Source organism: Thalassophryne amazonica, chromosome 3, assembly GCF_902500255.1.
Source record: "Thalassophryne amazonica chromosome 3, fThaAma1.1, whole genome shotgun sequence".
Lineage (NCBI taxonomy): Eukaryota > Metazoa > Chordata > Actinopteri > Batrachoidiformes > Batrachoididae > Thalassophryne > Thalassophryne amazonica.
The window spans coordinates 9928797-9949327 of record NC_047105.1 but is presented as its reverse complement, the minus strand read 5'-3'; the positions used below and the strand labels follow the sequence as shown (position 1 = coordinate 9949327).

General features: G+C 39.7%; 1 protein-coding gene across 7 annotated transcripts in view; it reads right to left on the bottom strand.

Moving 5' to 3' along the window:
- LOC117506208 (ankyrin repeat and SAM domain-containing protein 1A-like) overlaps window positions 1–20531 on the bottom strand; it is an 81392-nt gene that overhangs the window by 26644 nt on the left and 34217 nt on the right. For all 7 annotated transcript variants that reach the window (XM_034165731.1, XM_034165709.1, XM_034165716.1 and 4 more), the window contains 4 exons: window positions 17730–17828; window positions 16119–16265; window positions 6462–6569; window positions 2036–2209 (listed from right to left, as the gene is read on the bottom strand). In XM_034165731.1, coding sequence (XP_034021622.1) covers window positions 2036–2209; window positions 6462–6569; window positions 16119–16265; window positions 17730–17828 — 528 coding nt within the window. The remainder of the gene's footprint in view (window positions 1–2035; window positions 2210–6461; window positions 6570–16118; window positions 16266–17729; window positions 17829–20531) is intronic.

Below are 20531 nucleotides of genomic sequence, written 5' to 3'. Positions count from 1 at the left end.
GTCAGAAATGAGTCAAATAAAATGTCCAGTGCAGTTTCTAGGATCCAAAGACATCTTCAGATGTCTTATTTGTCATCTGGCAGATCGAACTCCAGTATAACTGATGTAAGCCAAAAAATAGTTAAATTATCATTTTTAATCACCTGCTTTTTGGTCTGCTAAACAAATACTTCTTGTCTTCCTTCAAAGATGCTCTGTTCTAATTTGTCTTTGGCCTCTAAGAATCAGCCAATCAGGTTTGACAGTTTGCAGTAATTTGACCTTTAGTAAAGGTTAGCTTTGGATCACGGAGCTGTTCGTGGTTTGTTCTGTCAAAGATGCATTACATAAGTAAAACACGTTTGGAGAGTGCACACCTCTGCCATGACGAGCCACAGACCGGTTCAGTGTGACCTCATTTCTTTACTAACACCGGCTCCAAACTCTAAACATTCAAATTTATATGATCATAACTGCTGCAATTGGGCATCATTTTATAACGCACACTGGCTCGAGAGATTAATTGAAACTAAAGATGGAGCTTAGGCTTAATCTTTCGTACTAGTTTGGACTTTAGTAGTGGTGGATCCAATCTTGGTTGTGTATGAAAATGCTCAGAAGCAAATGCATTTCAGTGTATTTTGCCCTTTTCAAAAAAATTTTCTTTTCTTGAGAAGCGTTGAACAATGCACAAATATACCACTGGTAAGCATAGGCTAGGCTTAGCTCACTTAGTGTAATAATAAAGATGTTTCCAAACCTGATATATAAATATACAACTGGTAAGCATAGGCAAGGTTGTATGGCTTTCTGAAGGGTGTAAAAAGCCATATTCATTGGTAAAACAACTTGATAACGATTTTATCATCCATCCATCCATCCATTTTCTTCCGCTTTATCCGGAGTCGGGTCGCGGGGGCAGCAGCTCAAGCAAAGTCGCCCAGACCTCCCTATCCACACACACCTCCCCCAGCTCCTTCGGGGGAACCCCAAGGCTAATCATGATGGCTTTTAGAACTAACAAATTTAATTTTAATGATCAACCTACGAGGTTGGACACGTAAGAAATTGTTAATAGTGACTCACCAGTATTTCACAGTTCCTCTGACCACACCTCTTCATCGTAGCGCCGCTCCGCTGTCCGGATTGGCTGATTACTCGAGTGGTATGAAAAATACTACCGTCCGCAAAAAGGGTGTATTGCTATTTATTCTTTAGTGTTTTATTCAATCATATTGGCATATCATTTATAGGTATATGATAAACAATTAGACCTTTGGTAAACATCGCTAGGCTTAGCTCACTTAGTGTAATAATAAAGATGTTTCCAAGCTTGATATATAAATATACCACTGGTAAACACAGGCTAGGCTTAGCTGACTCACTGTAAACCCTAAAGCTGGTTAGAGACCTGATATACAATTAGACTGTTGATAAGCATAGGCTAGGCTTAGCTCACTTAGTGTAATAATAAGGATGTTTCCAAGCTTGATATATAAATATACCACTTTAAGCATAGGCTAGGTTTAGCTCACTTTCTGGAAAAATTAATGATGTGTTAAATACCACCACATAGACAGACCACTGATAAACACCACTCACATGCACCACTCACTCGATCGACAAAATAAAGATATTTAGAGGCCCAGTATACAAATAAACCATTGATAAGCAGAGGCTAATCTTAGCGCGTTCACTAGCAATGTAAACCTACTTGCCAGGAATCCTAATAATTTATCTATATTATACGTCACAAAATTCCACTTTAGTTTGTGTTTTGTGTCTGTCTTTAATGTACATATTTGTGATCTTTGTCCAGGCAATCCAAACAACCGAGGTTTGTTCAATAATCAAAATCTGCGAGTCTGCTGCATTACATTAAGTCTGCAGTGTTTCAAAAACATTCACCAAGACTATCGTTGCTAACAGGAAGTGATGTCATGCATTTAAAAAAAAAACACAAGCGCAGCATTTATTCATATATTGCTTTTTTCAGTGAAGAAACATAAAACTGGGCAGCAAGTGAAGATGGAAAGTAAAAGGAGGTGAAACTCACAACAGAGCGTGGCCGCTCACTAAATGAGCGCAGCGATGTGTTACAGTTCTGGTCGAGTCCTCGGCGAGTCCTGCGCTCCAGCTCAGTCAGGGGTAAGAGCATGTCCATGGACCGGCTGGTGTAAGGGTCCGTCTGACCCAGGGGGGACGTAGACTGGGACAGGAGGTCGTGGAACTGCAATTTAAATGTGGGAAATGCAAACAGGAAGGCTTGAAGAGAGCTGTGGAAATGGGCTGATCTTTATCCAAGCTTAATCCTTCAGAAAAGAGCCGGGAAAATGTGTTTTAGCCCGGTTTAATCTTCCTGGGAAATCAGCCTTGAGCATTTTACTATTGTGAATGTAATGACATTGAAGAATCTCATTCCAAAATTAGACATCCACTGCTGAAAGAAATGAATTCATTCGCTCACAAAATGATATCAGCAGGGGACTCTAACTCGTCGTGCAAAGTTGTTTGATATCCATCTATTTTAATTACTGTTTGTTAAGAAAAACCACCGCCTGTCTTTTAACCGAGCAATTTTAGTGACTAATATGGTCGGATAATTATAGCATCAAATATAGAAGAACTGGTGACGAGCATATATGACAATCCTTTAACACAAATCTCAGTGAATCCATCAGTCATCCTCGGTGACAATCATGAGCTATTTTCATCCTCACTCTGGGCATCAAGAATCAGTCTCAGTGCTTGTGCAGTTGTAAATCTTGCTATGCTGGCCATGTTTCTTTGCAAAACAGTAAAATATAATGATTACAGTTGGCAAATTACAAAACCATCTGAAGCTATAATGATGAAAATCTCATAGATCTTCCCGGGGGGTCATAAGTGATCCCACACAAGTTTGGATTATACTTGCCACACAGATCGGCCGATCCTTGCAAAATTCTATGAACAAATGCAGGACAAATAGATTGACAAATTCATGGTAGGAAACTTTTTTCCAATTATAATTAGAAAAATGGTGCACAAAAATAAATGACCCCACTCAGTCGCTTGAGGGTTAATCAACAATATCCTCAGAAATCCAGTACTGCATAGCAAAACGCTGCGTGCAAAACCTGTGAGTTTATTTCAGTGACATTCCAGCCATAGTGAACATATCTTAGACCACTAGCAAAGTCGCAACTAAACCAAACCTTTAACCTACCAGTTTACCAGCATCACATAGAGACTATTTTAGTTCTTGAACTACAGTTACTGAACCGCTTTTAGGTCCTAGACCAGGGTAGGTGCTCTGCCTACTACTAGGTAGTTTGCAGAACAACAGTCTACATTCCTATGATAGGAGGTTCTACCCTAGGAGTCAACAACCCTGCTTTAAGAAGTCACCTGCCACATGTCTTCCAACTCTCCCTCCTCCACCCACTGCTAATTAATTAAAGCTGGTCTACCAGCCAATTTATGGCCATGATTCTTGTCCCAATGTCATAACTGAGGAAATCTGGCCTAATTGTCCAAAAAGTAGGCAGAAATCCTGTTACATCAGACTGTACCAGACTCTTGCGATTCTCTGCACACGACTGTGCAAAATGCTACTTCTACCCACTGGTGCAACAGATATGAGAATATTTACAGAGGGATCCTGCAAATGGTGATACAAGCATCATTACAAGCAACAAGCACGCAACAATCCTCTCTGGAAAAAAGAGGATTGGCCACCTGAATTTTCAATTGGTGGTCAGTTAGGGGTCAATTGAAAAATTACACAGGGGTCAAAATTAAAAGATGCTCCAGTCATATTGAAAACTACACCACATTATTTGCCTGATCATAAAGATTCCAAAAAAAGTATAGTTTGGACAATCTGTGACTAAATGTTACGGAGTTATGAGGGAAAAACAGCAAGAATGGTGACAAAGGTCAGTTTCAGTTTGTACAGGGGTCAAAAGATAAAGTTGCTTCAATTTTGGTAAAAAAAAAAAGAAAAAAAGATGCAATTATTAGTTGAGTTAATAAGGTTTTAAAAAGGAATAGTTGGACGATGTGTCATGCTGTTACGGGGTAACATATGTCACATGTCATATAATCCAATGGACGTTGACCTTGTTTGACCTTTATTTTGGAGACCAAACATTCAATACAGTCAAAACTATTCCATTTATTAATCCTATTAGCTCAACCAATAATTCTTCAATTGACCCCCTACCTGACTGCCTACTGAAAATTCAAGTGGCCAATCGTTTTTGTTTTTCCTTTTTTTTTTTCAAAAGAGGAATGTCGAAGGAGTATTTGTGCTGAATTTCTCAATCTCAATCTCAATTTATTTATAAAGCACTTTAAAATGAATACCAACAACCAAAGCGCTGTACACAACAAGAACAGGCAAGTTAAAATAAAAATAAATAAATAAACAAACCACAGTTAAAACCAGAAACACTAAAAAACCAACGTGTCAAACTGCATTAAAAGCCAAAGAGAAGAAATGTGTTTTAAGAGAAGATTTAAAAGCAGAGAGAGAATCAGCCTGCCTAATGTGCAAAGGAAGATCATTCCACAGTTTTGGGGCAACGACTGAAAAAGATCGGTCACCTCTATGCTTCCTCTTTGACCTTGGGATAACCAACAGTGACAAATTTGATGCTTGTATCGCCATTTGAAGGATTGTTTCAGTCATCTGCTGCACTTCACTCTGCCCAAACAGCTAATGTTTCTGTTGAAATGGCTGTGGAACAGTGTGATATGTGCTCCCTGGTGTACTTGTTGTAGAGGAGGAGCAGGACAGAGGGTCTGCTGGAAGAAATGCAGGAGAAACTCACTATGCAAGAATAAACTAATCAGGATTGTCCCAGTTAATGCATATCACATCAGATTGTCCACTAGCACTTACTTTTCAACAACATTACAGCCAATCAGCACCAACTACGCCAGATTCTTCACTTCTCTGGCATCAAGATTCAGACGTTCAAAATCTTCCAGATTACACACGTTTTCAAGCCCCGATTGGTTGTTTGCACCCAACAAAGTACACAATTGGGTGTCAAATATCAGCAACGAGAGACTGTATTTAGTTAGGTGTCCTCAGCCAGTCAAGAACTAGGAAACACCAGACGTTGATGAATCAGCTGGAACTATAGCAGGTCGACATGGAAAACATGCCAGACAGGTGATCTCTGGGGGTACTGACCCCTGTTCTAACCCTACTTGTTAACATACTATGTTTGAATCAGCACAAAAAGTTCTTTTTGTTCCACTGCATCTAAGGTTTTATCTGGATCCTCTAATTAGTTGGTTAGTTTGTTTGACACTCAGCAGGATTACACAAAAACTACCAGGTTGAATTCCATGAAATACTGTGGAGGAGTGGAACATGGGCCAAGGAGGAAGGAAATTAACTCCAGACTGAATCGAGTTCAACAAGCAGATCCAAGAATTTATTGGAAGTTTGGGAGACAGGCTTTTCTTCTTCTCAGAGGCTATATTAGAATTTAATTATATCTAATCTGAAAATATTAAGTGGATCTTTGTAGAAGCAAAACCTGGCAGACCTATAATAATAATATTTATAAATATTTTGGATTTGAGCCACATAAAATTGGATTGGAACTGGATCCAGTGGGACAAAATACATTTTGGGGGGTAATTTTAAATTAATCACTGTGCACTAAGATACTGGGTGAGAAATGCAACCATGGAAGAGTTGGCTACTGGCCTTGGGAGAGGTTAGGTCCAAACTGTTAGCCATCATTGGGATGAAAGATTTTCCTTTTACCAATTTCTGCCAAAGTTGATATGTTAATGAAGGGTAGCCCCAAAACTGCCCTTTACAGAATTAATATTGGAAAAGTTCAAGGTCAACAAAATTTTATTTTCCAACCCGATTCAGACCAAATGTGGTACACACTCAGATTCAATATGTCATTTTGTTGGAATTTTGTGGATTGGTTAAACTATATATGTATATATATATATATATATATATATATATATATATATACACTCCTAGATGACCTTGATTCCAATGGCTAAATACACATTTTCAGGGCCAAGGAATCCAATGGTGATAATTACAAAAATAAATGTGAACAAACACACATGTATTGGTGGCCATCTTGGATTTGTATATATTTGCAAATGTGCAGAAATTCCAAGGAAATCTAGTAGCTGAACATAGTGAATCTGACTATTATGTGGATTCCAGAATTGTCCAGACAAAGTATCATCTATAAGCTTCAGCAACAACATAGTTCCAGTTCAGGATCAATCCAATTAGAATAGTTCTGCACTTCAGTGAATCGATAGTAGCATAAACAGCGCTAAAAGCTGTGTGGTGCTACGTCGTGCCAACTGTCACTGCAAACCAGCGTGACGGGACGTGATGCCTTTTGTCGATTCTGAGGGTGAGCTCCCCAAATCAGTGCCACCTAATGAGCAAGCTAATGAAGAACGTGATAAATAACGGTGCGTCAGTTCCTACATCTTACCATAATTGGGGAGAGACGGCTGGACTTAGATGGCGCCTCCTCGTAGGGTCGCTCTGCTAGAGAGGCAATGATCCTCTTCCTGTGACCCAGGGGACCGACCTTAATAACCTGCAGGACGATGTCAGGGTACAATATGAAACAGACTGTCACACCAGTATCTCATCCAGAGTCATTTATCTGCACCATCCATCCAAAACGTTCTGACACAGCGGCGGTGGCGTGCACCCCTCACTGGCAGCTGTCCACAGACAAACAGAAATGGCTCCTCGTCAATAATTCAGCCTCAATCTGTTTTGCTGTAAGCTTAAAGTACAGCACTGTCTCCATCCCGGGACACTCTATAATTCACAACCCATTTTAGGACAGAAGGCCCGGACAGCAGACAAGAACCTGATGATTTTTATCGCCGTGGAACAGACTTTTCGCTCTTTTTTTGTTTTTGTATTAAGCGTCTCTAACAGTATCTGTGTCTCATTACATCGTTTACAAATGTTAATTTCAGCGTGAGTGGTTCAGAACCTCAGAGGACAAACCACAGGTTAATTTTTTTGTAGCCAATTCCAATTATCTTAATACAGCCTATTTGCATAATTGACTATTAACATTCATGCTCATCCAGGAAAAAAAAAAAAGAAGATGAAAAAAAAAGACTCTGAGTGATTAATGTTACATTTGCAATTATCTTGCTGGTACAAAATATTCCGTAACAGGTTGGTGTGGTTGTTCATCTGAAGGCTTCAATTATTTATTCGGCTACAATTGGAGGCAGAGAAGCGATCGACCCGGACTCTCAGCTTTCTGCTGCTGTTTTCATTATTCTGGTGTGAAGAGTCCCAGAGAGACCAGCACACGTGAGGTGTAAGTGAGACAAATTTTAAAAAAGAATAAAGAGTCCTGAGGATATACGGGAATGAAAGCCAGCTTGTGGATCACGTCGACGGCTGACGCTATTTGCTGTAAAGCGCCGAAGACAAGAAAGAGGGTGGAAAAAAAATGTAATGGGCAAAGCAAGTTGTGCCAAGACGCTCGGAGGCAGTTCTGCTTCTGTGCACACTGAGCATAATGTGGCCCGTTCTTGCACCCATCTTTGTGCATCGCAGTCTGTTGGACGCCATCCGTCATACGCCATGCTCTCAGTGTGTGTGTGTGTGTGTGTGTGTGTGTGTGTGTGTGTGTGCGGCGGCTGCTTTCTCGCTGCTTTCGCTGGCATTGGTCATTTTCTTACCCACTATCTTTGGTTTTTATCACGTTCAGATGGAAAGACAGCTGAATGGCCATGTGTTATCGGCAACATAAACACCTACGGAACCACAACAAACTACATAATCATGGTGGCGCCTGACATTAGGAGTGATTGGAGCCGTTCTACCCAGCTGGTTAACAGTAACATGTTTTGTGGTGGGGAAATGTGGTCATTTGAGACACCTTAAAACAAAACAGTGGCTAAATGTGAACCTCCGCTCACACTGCATATTGTAGGTTGGTACTCTGTGCATAGTTTTTAAAAAAGGGATTTTTTTTTTTTTAATTGATTCCACTCAATGAAGTGGGTAGACATTATGTTTTCACCCCTTCTATCCAGGCATCCATCCATCCACAATACCTTGTCTGATTGAAACGATTTCTTGAAGGTGTACTGGGGGAGGCTAGAGGAAGGTTCCTTCAAAAAAATGGCCACCATCCATTATGCACATGTCCACTATGGACGCCATCTTAACTTTAATTTCTGTGTAATAACTGAACATGTCATTAGACTGAAACCATTTCTTGGTGGTGGACTGGGGGAGGCTAGAGCAAGTTTCCCTTCAAAAATGGGGGTGGCTGGTCATCCAATATGGCAACCATGGGTGCCAGCTTGATTTTTATTTCTGTGCAATAACTAAAGAATACCTTGTCTGATTGAAACCATTTCTTGGTGGTGTACTGGGGGAGGCTAGGGGAAAGTTCCTTTAAAAAATGGCCACCATCCACTATGGATGCCATCATAACTTTCATTTTTGTGCAGTAACAGAAGAACACATCATTAGGCTGAAAACATTTCTTGGTGGTGGACTAGGGGAGGCTGGAGGAAGTTTCCCTTTGAAAATGGCATTGGTTGATCATCCAATATGGCCACCACAGGTGCCAGCTAGATTTTTGTTTCTGCACATTAACTAAAGAATACCTTGTCTGATTGAAACCATTTCTTGGTGGTGTACTGGGGGAGGCTAGGGGAAAGTTCCTTTAAAAAATGGCCACCATCCACTATGGATGCCATCATAACTTTCATTTTTGTGCAGTAACAGAAGAACACATCATTAGACTGAAACCATTTCTTGGTGGTGGACTGGGGGAGGCTGGAGGATGTTTCCCTTTGAAAATGGCGTTGGTTGATCATCCAATATGGCCACCATGGGTGCCAGCTTGATTTTTATTTCTGTGCAATAACTAAAGAATACCTTGTCTGATTGAAACCATTTCTTGGTGGTGTACTGGGGGAGGCTAGGGGAAAGTTCCTTTCAAAAATGGTTACCATCCAATATAGATGCCATCTTAACTTTAATTTTTGCGCAGTAACAGAAGAACACATCATTAGACTGAAACCATTTCTTGGTGGTGTACTGGGGGAGGCTAGGGGAAAGTTCCTTTAAAAAATGGCTACCATCCACTATGGATGCCATCATAACTTTAATTTTGGCGCAGTAACTGAAGGACACATCATTAGACTGAAACCATTTCTTGGTGGTGTACTGGGGGAGGCTGGAGGAAGTTTCCCTTTGAAAATGGCGTGGGCTGATCAACCAATATGGCCACCATGGGTGCCAGCTTGATTTTTGTTTCTGTGCAATAACTAAAGAATACCTTGTCTGATTGAAACCATTTCTTGATGGTGTACTGGGGGAGGCTAGGGGAAAGTTCCTTTAAAAAATGGCTACCATCCACTATGGATGCCATCATAACTTAAAGTTTTGTGCAGTAACTGAAGAACACATCATTAGACTGAAACCATTTCTTGTTGGTGGACTAGGGAAGGCTGGAGCAAGTTTCCCTTTGAAAATGGCATTGGTTGATCATCCAATATAGCCACCACAGGTGCCAGCTTGATTTTTGTTTCTGTGCAATAACTAAAGAATACCTTGTTTGATTGAAACCATTTCTTGGTGGTGTACTGGGAGAGGCTAGGGGAAAATTCCTTTCAAAAATGGCCACCATCCACTATGTATCTATCTTAACTTTAATTTCTGCTCAGTAACTGAAGAACACATCATTAGACTGAAACCATTTCTTGGTGGTGGACTGGGGGAGGCTGGAGGAAGTTTCCCTTTGAAAATGTCATTGGTTGATCATCCAATATTGGCTACCACAGGTGCCAGCTTGATTTTTGTTTCTGCACATTAACTAAAGAATACCTTGTCTGATTGATTGTCTGGTGTATTGTTGGAGAAAGGCTTCTTTGGGAAATGGTCATAGTCAGTTAACCATCATGGCCACTATGGATGCCATCTTGAATTTAGTTTGATTGCAACCATTTCTTATTGGTGTGTTGGAGGAGGTTAGGGGAAGTATTTTTTTTTCTTAAAAATCAGGATCAATATGCCACATATCAATTGTAATGCAGCAATCTTTTTACACAACTGTACACCATATATCATCTTTACTGTTGCAATAATTTCCAGACATTATTATTATCTTAGCTCTCTTTTCACCACGACGGTCCGATACAGCGACCGCATCACTGCAGATGCTGCACCGATCCGTCTGTTGATCTCACGTTTCATCCATCCCTCACTCGTGAACACGACCCCGAGATACTTAAACTCCTCCACTTGAGGCAAGGACACTCCACCGACCTGAAGAGGGCAAAGCAACTTTTTCTGGTCGAGAACCATGGCCTCGGATTTGGAGGTGCTGATTTTCATCCCGGATGCTTCACACTCGGCTGCAAACTGCCCCAGTGCACGCTGAAGGTCCTCTCAATTTACCGATAGATCTACGTTCCGATCCTCACCTATGGTCATGAGATTTGGCTCATGACCGAAAGGATGCGATCGCGAGTACAAGCAGCCGAGATGAGTTTCCTCCGCAGGGTGGCTGGGCGCTCCCTTAGAGATAGGGTGAGGAGCTCGGTCACTCGGGAGGAGCTCGGAGTCGAGCCGCTGCTCCTCCATGTCGAAAGGAGCCAATTGAGGTGGCTCGGACATCTTTTCCGGATGTCCCCTGGACGCCTCGCTGGAGAGGTGTTCCGGGCATGTCCCATCGGGAGGAGGCCCCGGGGAAGACCCAGGACACGCTGGAGGGACTACGTCTCTCAGCTGGCTTGGGAACGCCTTGGGGTTCCCCTGAAGGAGCTGGGGGAGGTGTGTGTGGATCGGGAGGTCTGGGCAGCTTTGCTTGAGCTGCAGCCCCCACGACCTGACTCTGGATAAAGCGGAAGAAAATGGATGGATGGATATTACTATCTTTAATATAAAACTATACACCAGCTTATAAAACTATACACCAGCTTAACATATGTCATGCATTTCATTGCTCCTGTTAATGGTATTTTGGTTAACTTTGTAAGTAAGATAAGAAATACATAACAGACAGCATCCATAAATTTTACCAGTCTGAAAAAAAAAAAAAATTATAGGCTAATATTCCAAAAAGGATGCTGTCTGTCTGTCTGTCTGTTCGTTCATCTGTGCTCAACATAGATCTTGTCCTATTACTGCCAGAGTCTTCAAATTCAAAGGGAAAATTCTTGGAACAGAGACCTTGGACAAGTTCACAGATGGCTAACCTTGACCCATTTTAAGAGGTTAAAAAGTCATTCTTTTTCCTATTTTTATACTATGATTTTTTTTTTTCAGTGGTGGGGGGTCTTGCTAGCTGCAAACTCCATTTTGTTTGTGTGTAACTATAACCTCTTTGTCATATATTCAGGGTTGGGAGGGTTACTTTAAAAATGTATTCCGATACAGTTACTAGTTACCTGTTGAAAAATGTAGTCAGTAACCTAATCCAAGTACCATAATATTAAAGTAATGTAATTTGATTACTTTCAATTACTTCTGGATTACTCCAATATCAAATATGCTAATATACATATGCTTTGATGGTGCGGAAGGGGGGAAGCTTTTGAAAATTCAAGGTAAAAATTGGCCATTCTCATGTCCAGAAGGCTGGGGAAGTTTGTTGAGTGGACAGTCTCATTCTGGGTTAGCCAGTACATGGCCCTCAGTGAGGCAATTGGAGTCCGTGGACATTTTTAAGTCAAGACTTAAAAACTATTTTTATTCTCTTTCTTATGAGTAGTTTTTATTTTATGTTTTATTATTTTACTTCTGTTTTTAATTAGGTATTTGAATTATGTTTATTTTTATTTTTTTACTGAGACAGCTTTTGTTGTAATTTGGCGCTTTATAAGCTGATTAAATTGAACCTGAACAACATTTTATTGAGTCTTAAAGTAAATAAATATGAAATTGGTTACTTGATCCTTAAACTCTGGACATAATAAACTCTACATGGTGGATCCTTGATCTCTGGACATAAACAGAAATAAAATCTGTTAGTTTTTGTCAAAAGCATTTCCTTTCAGACATTATTTTTGGCATGAATGTCTTTCCATACCTATGAGCTGAGCTCTTGCAGATGTGCTGCAGGTCAGGTTTATAAAGAATGCAGGATGTCTCATTTTGGGAGGAAAAAAACGTTTTAGTCGATTGTAGTTTATTGTCTGTATTGCAACGTTTGTAAGAGGTGTCATTTTATTTAAAGCGGTGATTCGTTTTGAAGTTATTAATTCCGAGCGTTATTAATTCAGAGAGCCGTGCAGCGTTTGAAGCTGTGACAAAACGGAGGATGATTCTCATTTCTCGACTGCAACAAGACCAGAGTCCCAGTTAGTGAGTTTAATCCACACAAAAGTGACTCATGATATTTTAATGGCTTTCCGAGGGGTTAAGAAGTGGACTTACCGCTTCTGAAGAGCAGCGAATCAAAGAGTCACGAGCCATTGAATTGAAGCATTACTTCGATTCCCGCTTCAAACTGGAGTTGCGCTGCAGAAACAGACGCTGTATTGAAAATAAGCATAACGGTCCAAAATTATAGCGTAACGGGCCGTAACGCAAGTTTCCACTAGCTAGAACCCTGGATAATATCATAAAATGCATTAAAATTGTAATCCTGCGAACTAATTCCCATTTTTACTAAATATACCTGTAATCTGAATACATCTTTTTTCTGTAACTGTAGCGAAATACAGTTACCTTTTTTTGTATCCTAATTACGTAACGCCGTTACATGTATTCCGTTACTCCCCAAGCCTGCATATACGAGTATTATGTAAAAGCTATTGAGAAATAAACACTTCTAAAACGAAAATACTGTTTTTGTAACCTGATAACTCCTCTAGAGTGATTTACAAGACATTTTACAGATGTTAGCATGGTGACAACACTGGCTGGTCTAGCTAGCTGCTAATTTAATTCCACTTCATTTGTGTGTAAATATAACAACTTTCTCATATATTATGTAAAAGCTACCAACAAATATACACTTCTAAAACTGAAAATGCTGTTTTTGTAACCTGATAACTCCTCTGGAGTGATTTACAAGACATTTTGCAGATGTTAGCATGGTAACATCACTGGCTGGTCTAGCTAGCTGCTAATTCTGCTTCATTTGTGTGTAAATGTACCACTTTCTCATATATTATGTAAAATCTACAGAACTAAAACTGAAAACGCTGTTTTTGTAACCTGAACACCTCCGGAATGATTTACAACACATCTCATGGACATGGGTGTGCACGTGCATCACACATGGTCAAAGCTAACTTCCACTCTTGTCAAAAGCTCATGTATGCGCAGATTGTATGCACACACACACACACACACACACACACACACACACACACACACACACACACACCACACACACACACACACACACACACACACACACACACACACACACACACACACACACACACACACACACACACACACACACACGCCACCTGCAGACACCTTTAAAATGTAAATAAAATATTGTTTCTGATTGATTGATTTTACATTGCAATATCTACATAAACATACAGACGTGAATGAATCAATGATACACGGATAACACAATAAAGCATAAATGCTTCTTTCCATTGTGGTCCTTGTGAAATTATCATGTGACAAAATAGAGGGGCTTGATTGAACATGTACAAATTGTACATAAATACTGTTTATGTACAGTTTACCATATATATATATATATATATATATATATATATATATATATATATATATATATATATATATACTTTGCACAACTACAAATTATAAAGAAGACAGTACTCATACGGCCAAGGGTATTTTAGCATTGCGTTATATTTATTATTATTAGGGAATATTAAACATGGTTGACAGTGATTTAAATACTTCAAACCATGGTAACGTGTTTCATGTCTAATCAGCACCATGGACAGTGCAGCATAAGAAGCTTTCAACAACACCATGTGCTCTTTAACGGGTTCAATTGAAAAATAAGTGTAATTTTAAGACATTTGTAGAAATACATACTGATAACAATCTTCACTCTTGATCTTCATTATGGACTCTGGCTGAGATATTTTACAGTCACAACCAGCAGCAAACAGTCAAATCAAATCCACATGTAGGGATGCAAGCAGTGATTGTTATCATTATTAGATATTTAGATCATTTTTGGCGGAAAGTAGCTTTTCTGTTATGAGTGGGGACCTCTCCTCATCAACTGCTCCTCTGTGTTGTGGAGTGCCGCAGGGTTCTGTTCTTGGGCCTATTCTATTTTCTTTGTACATTCTGACATTGGGGTCAATTATAACCCAGCACAACCTGTCCTTTCATTGTTATGCAGATGATCTGCAAATCTATCTGCCTTTGAGGACTAATGGGAGTGATGCTTTCTCATCACTATTTGATTGTATTCGCGATGTAAAGCAGTGGTTGTCCCAAAACTTCCTTTACCTCAATGATGGTAAAACAGAGATCATGGTGTTTGAGCGCTCTGGCATACCAAATGTGGTAACAGCAAATTTTGGTGCCCTGGCTAATTATGTAAAACCAGCTGTCAAGAATTTGGGAGTGATATTTGACAGCTGTTTGAGGTTCGATCAACAGATAAATTCTGTTGTCAAAACACGTTTTTAGCTAATTCATTTATATTTATGCTTTCTAACAGATTCAGTTTACTCACAATTTAAGATTCAGTTCACTCACAACTGGTCATATTACATCTGCTGTGACCCGTCTTTGTGTTTTACTGCAATCATTTGCAACCATTTGCTGCTGTTGGTCCTTTGCACTACTGACATTTACACAACTGTCTATGTAGTGTCATCTCACAACCTGCTTTTTTGCCCCTCCTCACTTTCTAGTACTGTTATTGTATTTGCACTACTGCCATTATTGTATATAAGTTTGATTTATATTCCCCAAGAGTGTCTATTTATCTTTATACTGCTATTTTATTATTTTATTACTAAGGTGAGAGAGAAACAAAATCTTGATTCTCCTGTATGTCCTGTACATACAGTGAATTGGCAATCTTTGAATACAGTGACTGTGTCATAAAAGTGCGCTGTGAGGTAATTGCACATTACCTCACATATGATTGTCTCTTCAGTGGCCAAAAAAGCAGTTTACTCAAGTTTTATACCTCATACAATAACATTTATTAGCTCCTTAGCTTCTGCTTGCTAATGCAGTTTGGCCTTAGAAATAAATAGTGCACTAAGTTTTCAAACATTTAATTCCATTGCACGTTTACTTCACCTATGGTCATCTGTACAGTGGCCACAAGAAGCAGTTTACTTAAGTTTTATGCCTAATTAACTGTAAGAGCTTGTGCTTGCTAAGGCAGTGTTGGTGTTATAAGTAAATAGTGCAGCAATTTTTCAAATGTTTAATTACACTGCAGATTTATATAGCCTAGGATCATCTGTTCAGTGGCTACAAGGAACAGTTTATTTGAGATTTGTGCTTTGTATAATAACATTAATTAGCTTGTTCACTTCTGCAGGGGTGGTGGCCAAGTGGTTAATGCGCTTGGTTTCAGTTCAGAAGGTTCCGGGTTCAAATCCCACCCCTGCCACATTTCTCCATGTAATGTGGAGTTGCATCAGGAAGGGCATCCGGCGTAAAACTTGTGCCAATTCAACATGCAGATCCACCTTGGATTTGCTGTGGCGACCCCAAGTGCAAACAAGGGAGCAGCCAAAGGGACTTACTAGCTTGTTCACTTCTGCCCAATAATGCTGAGTTTGCTTTCTAAATAAATAATGTACTGACTAAATTAATTTTGCTTCTTGTTGCATGATGTGTATCAAAACTAAATATAGCTTTTAGTCCTGGGAAATGTATGTTTTTTCCTATCCATGGTGCATATTTGGACAGATGTGAATACCAGAAAATACAGTACACCCAGTACACTACCATCAATCACCAAATTGATCCTGATTTTATATCTTAGCAGTTAATTATATACTCATGTTTTAATGCATCTATCACCAAGAACTTATCTGCCACTTCACTCCAAATTGAAAACCGTAAATCAACCTGGCCACATAGTCAATGTGGCCATCGTGTGAGAAAGAACACCATATGTTCACATCACATCAACACTGGCGTCCAAACACAGTAAGGAAAAGCTTCTTACGTTAATTATCTCCAGTTCCCACAGGTTTTTAACACAGTCAAGCGTACGGTAGCCACTTGTCAGAAAGTTGAGCAGATATTCATGAAGGCCGAGGCCGTCCAACCAGGAGGCGAGAGAGGTGCTGCCGTCACAGCCCATTGCTTTAACCTGCAGTACAAATATGTAGGTGATGAGTTTGAACAACAATCAACTAAATACACAGAATATACAGCATCTATGTTCCAGTCCTCTGTGACTATGTGACTGTGAAAGATGTCATACAACAGCTGCTTCTGCAGTCAGAGCTGGTCGCTCCACCAGCGGAGTGCCACAGGAAAAGCCACTGTTAAAAAAAAGACATGGGCTCAAGCCTAGATTCCCTATGTTTTTATTTTTAACAATGTCTGTCTATGTGAAACCCTGTAGCTATGACTGGAAAGGATGTGCAAAATACAACGTCTGTGCTTCTAAAAAGAAGACATATGAAGACTATACTCTGTCAATGTATGGGCCCAACTGGTCTACAATAAACTTTAAAAATTATTATTATAATTATTATTATTGTAACACTTTACAATAAAGGTACATTAATTAATGTAGTAATATGTATCAGCTAATGGTGAATTAAGAACTAATTGTGTTTAGCAATCATTTCTAAACTGTTAACTTTAAAAGATGTATTAATGTATACATTTAATAATTTATAAACTTACAGAATATCAATAAATGATGAATAAACCTCACATTCACCCTGATGTCAGGGTGCTGCCATACAAGGCGCTCACTACACACTGGGAGCAATAGGGGATTAAAGGCCCTGCCCAAGCGGGGCAAGGCCTTTAATCCCCTATTAATTAATCCCCAAGGCCTTTAATTATACAGTTTAATAAAGCCCAACACCTTAACCACTAGACCATCACCTCCCCTTTAAGAATTAAGAATACATTGTTTTTAGCAATCATTTATAACCTCTTAATTTTAAAAGATCTATTAAGTTATACATTTAAAAATTTATAAACATACAGAACATCAATGAATGATGAATAAACACAGTTCCCTCTTAATTAATTATTGGTTAATATTTATTACTGTTTTAGGTCATGTTAATTAATGGACCCTTATTGTAAAATGTTACCAATTAATTGTTTCATTGATAAAATATCAAGTAATTGAGAAAATGATCATTACAACTTCCCAAATTGTAAGTTAAGTTAATCGTAAGTGAGTTAATTTGTCAGACAGTCTACAAGTCTGTGATGGAAATCAGAGAAAAACAACAAATCCTCGAAGTTTATAACCTGGAACCTGTTAAAATCCGGCAGGTTTTACTACTAAATAAAGTAACTGGCAATTAATTTGTTGTTGACCGATGGACTGTTTCAGCACTAAAATAAAAATGAGCATTGTATTCCACTTCAGTTATTTCAAAACGGGAATAACTGTGCATGCCTTTTCTTCAAAATAATATATACCAGGTCACACATCATTGAAACTGGAATTTTTGATAGCTCACCTGTTCAAGTGAGTGGCACATGCCAGCTGTACCAATGCACAACCAGAAAACCTGTTATCCTTTTTTTTTTTAATGTATTGCCGTCACAGCTGTCAAGTCGCTGTGCTGAAGTTCTGTACCTTTGGAAGGTTGCGTGCCGCGTGGAGGATTTTCTTCCTGTGTCCTGGATCAGTGATCCCCATGTCTCTGAGGTCCTGGTCCTCCATCACGTTACTTCCCTACATGTGAACAAGTGCAAGAGACACACACATATACACACATTCACGCACAAGCACACACAGAGCCGCACTCGTGCACAAGCATGCAAACAAATAATGGGATGCACGCCAGCACACAGACAGTAAACAGTGTGGGGGCACAATAGTGACAAGAAAACAAAAATCAATCATAAATTTTACTTTGTGGTAAATATCAGAGCAATTAAATAAATGTGTGTGCACACATACATGTATTTTCACATGTGATAAACTGATGTAGATGAGTGAGATCAGCTGTCCAGACTCACAAACACATGGAGACACAATGAATATACAGTGAGGAAAATAAGTATTTGAACACCCTGCGGTTTTGCAAGTTCTCCCACTTAGAAATCATGGAAGGGTCTGAAATTTTCATTTTAGCTGCATGTCCACTGTGAGAGACATAATCTAAAAAAAAAAAGAAAAAAAAAAAAATCCGGAAATCACAATGTATGATTTTTTTTAATAATTTATTTGTATGTTACTGCTGCAAATAAGTATTTGAACACCTGTGAAAATCAATGTTAATATTTGGTACAGTAGCCTTTGTTTGCAATTACAGAGGTCAAACATTTCCTGTAGTTTTTCACCAGGTTTTCACACACTGCAGCAGGGATTTTGGTCCACTCCTCCATACAGATCTTCTCTAGCTCTTTCAGGTTTGGAGTTTCAGCTCCCTCCAAAGATTTTCTATTGAGTTCAGGTCTGGAGACTGACCAGGCCACTCCAGGACCTTGAAATGCTTCTTATGGAGCCCCTCCTTAGTTGCCCTGGCTGTGTTTTTGGGGTCATTGTCATGCTGGAAGACCCAGCCATGACCCATCTTCAATGCTCTTACTGAGGGAAGGAGGTTGTTTGCCAAAATCTCACAATACATGACCTCATCCATCCTCCCTTCAATATGGTGCAGTTGTCCTTTCCCCTTTGCAGAAGAGCACCCCCTGAGTATGATGTTTCCACCCCCATGCTTCATAGTTGGGATGGTTTTCTTGGGGTTGTTCTCATTCTCTAAAGATGGTAAGTGGAGTTGATTCCAAAAATCTCTATTCTGGTCTCATCTGACCACATGACCTTCTCCCATGCCTCCTCTGGCTCATCCAGATGGTCACTGGTGAACTTCAAACTGGCCTGGACATGTGCTGGCTTGAGCAGGGGGACCTTGCTGCCCTGCAGGATTTTAAACCATGACAGCATCATGTGTTACTAATGTAATCTTTGTGACTGTGGTCCCAGCTCTCTTCAGGTCATTGACCAGGTCCTCCTGTGTAGTTCTGAGCTTTCTCAGAATCATCCTTACCCCACAGAGTGAGATCTTGCATGGAATCCCAGACCGAGGGAGATTGACAGTCATCTTGTGTTTCTTCCACTTTCTAATAAATAATCAGAACAGTTGTCTTCTACCAAGCTGCTTGCCTGTTGTCCTGTAGTCCATCCCAGCCTTGTCCAGGTCTACAGTTTTGTCCCTGGTGTCCTTAGACAGCTCTTTGGTCTTGGCTATGGTGGACAGGTTGGAGTGTGATTGACTGAGTGTGTGAACAGGTGTATTTTATACAGGTAACAAGTTCAAACAGGTGCAGTTAATATAAGTAAAGAGTGCAGAATAAGAGGGCTTCTTAAAGAAAAATTAACAGGTCTGTGAGAGACAGAATTCTTGCTGATTGGTAGGTGTTGAAATACTTATTTGCAGCAGTAACATACAAATACATTATTAAAAAATCATACATTGTGATCTCTGGATTTTTTTTTTAGATTATGTCTCTCACAGTGGACATGCACCTAAGATGAAAATTTTCAGACCCCTCCATGATTTCTAAGTGGGAGAACTTGGGGTGTTCAAATGCTTATTTTCCTCACTGTACAAATGTGACCATTTGCATCATGATGCACAAATGTGCACGGCAAAATCATGTCAGATTTCAGTTTTGAATCTCGTATCGTGGTGTAGATTGTTGTCATGTTGCTGCCCCTTAAAGAGACTCACATGCATGGTTGTTAGGAAAAAACATAGCAGTTAGCACTATAGGTTAGCATCGTCAAAGAGCTGCAACTGTTAGCTTAATGATTTACGGCAACACAGAAACGTTTGTGAACCCTCGATCTTTTGCATGTTGGAATGTTGGATTGACATCATATTAATAAAGGATTCAGGCTTCTGTATGTGAAAATTTCTACGGGCACCACTTTGTTAGTACATGAAAGGCTGACGCACCTTAAGAAACTGCAGACGTCTTGTTTTGTTCTTTGCCAGCAGCTAAAACGTAGTGCCAAAGGAGTAAATGGAGCTACCTTTGTTGCCGTAGGCCGTGTAATTCTGCAATGTGGATGACTATCACTTAGAGCGCATCATTCTGCAAGGGGGGGGTCACTGAACTGGAATGGAAGATTTTGGAAATGTCGGATTTGGAGTGGAGCAATATGGTTTTCATTTCACTTAATTATATCACATTCAAGCCACTGCAGTCTTAAATAGCATTTTCAGCTTTTCCATGACAAACAACTCCTAATATTCAGACTTTACTTCCAAATTTTCCACCATGACAGATGCAGAATCAGGGAATCACTTTGGGATTTCATGCTGATCAGGTGCAGTCGCAGTCAAAAATTAAACTTTAAAATGCATAGTCTCATACATGTTCTCTAAGAGCCACTCAGAGCCACTATTCTCCCACGATAGTTGAAGAA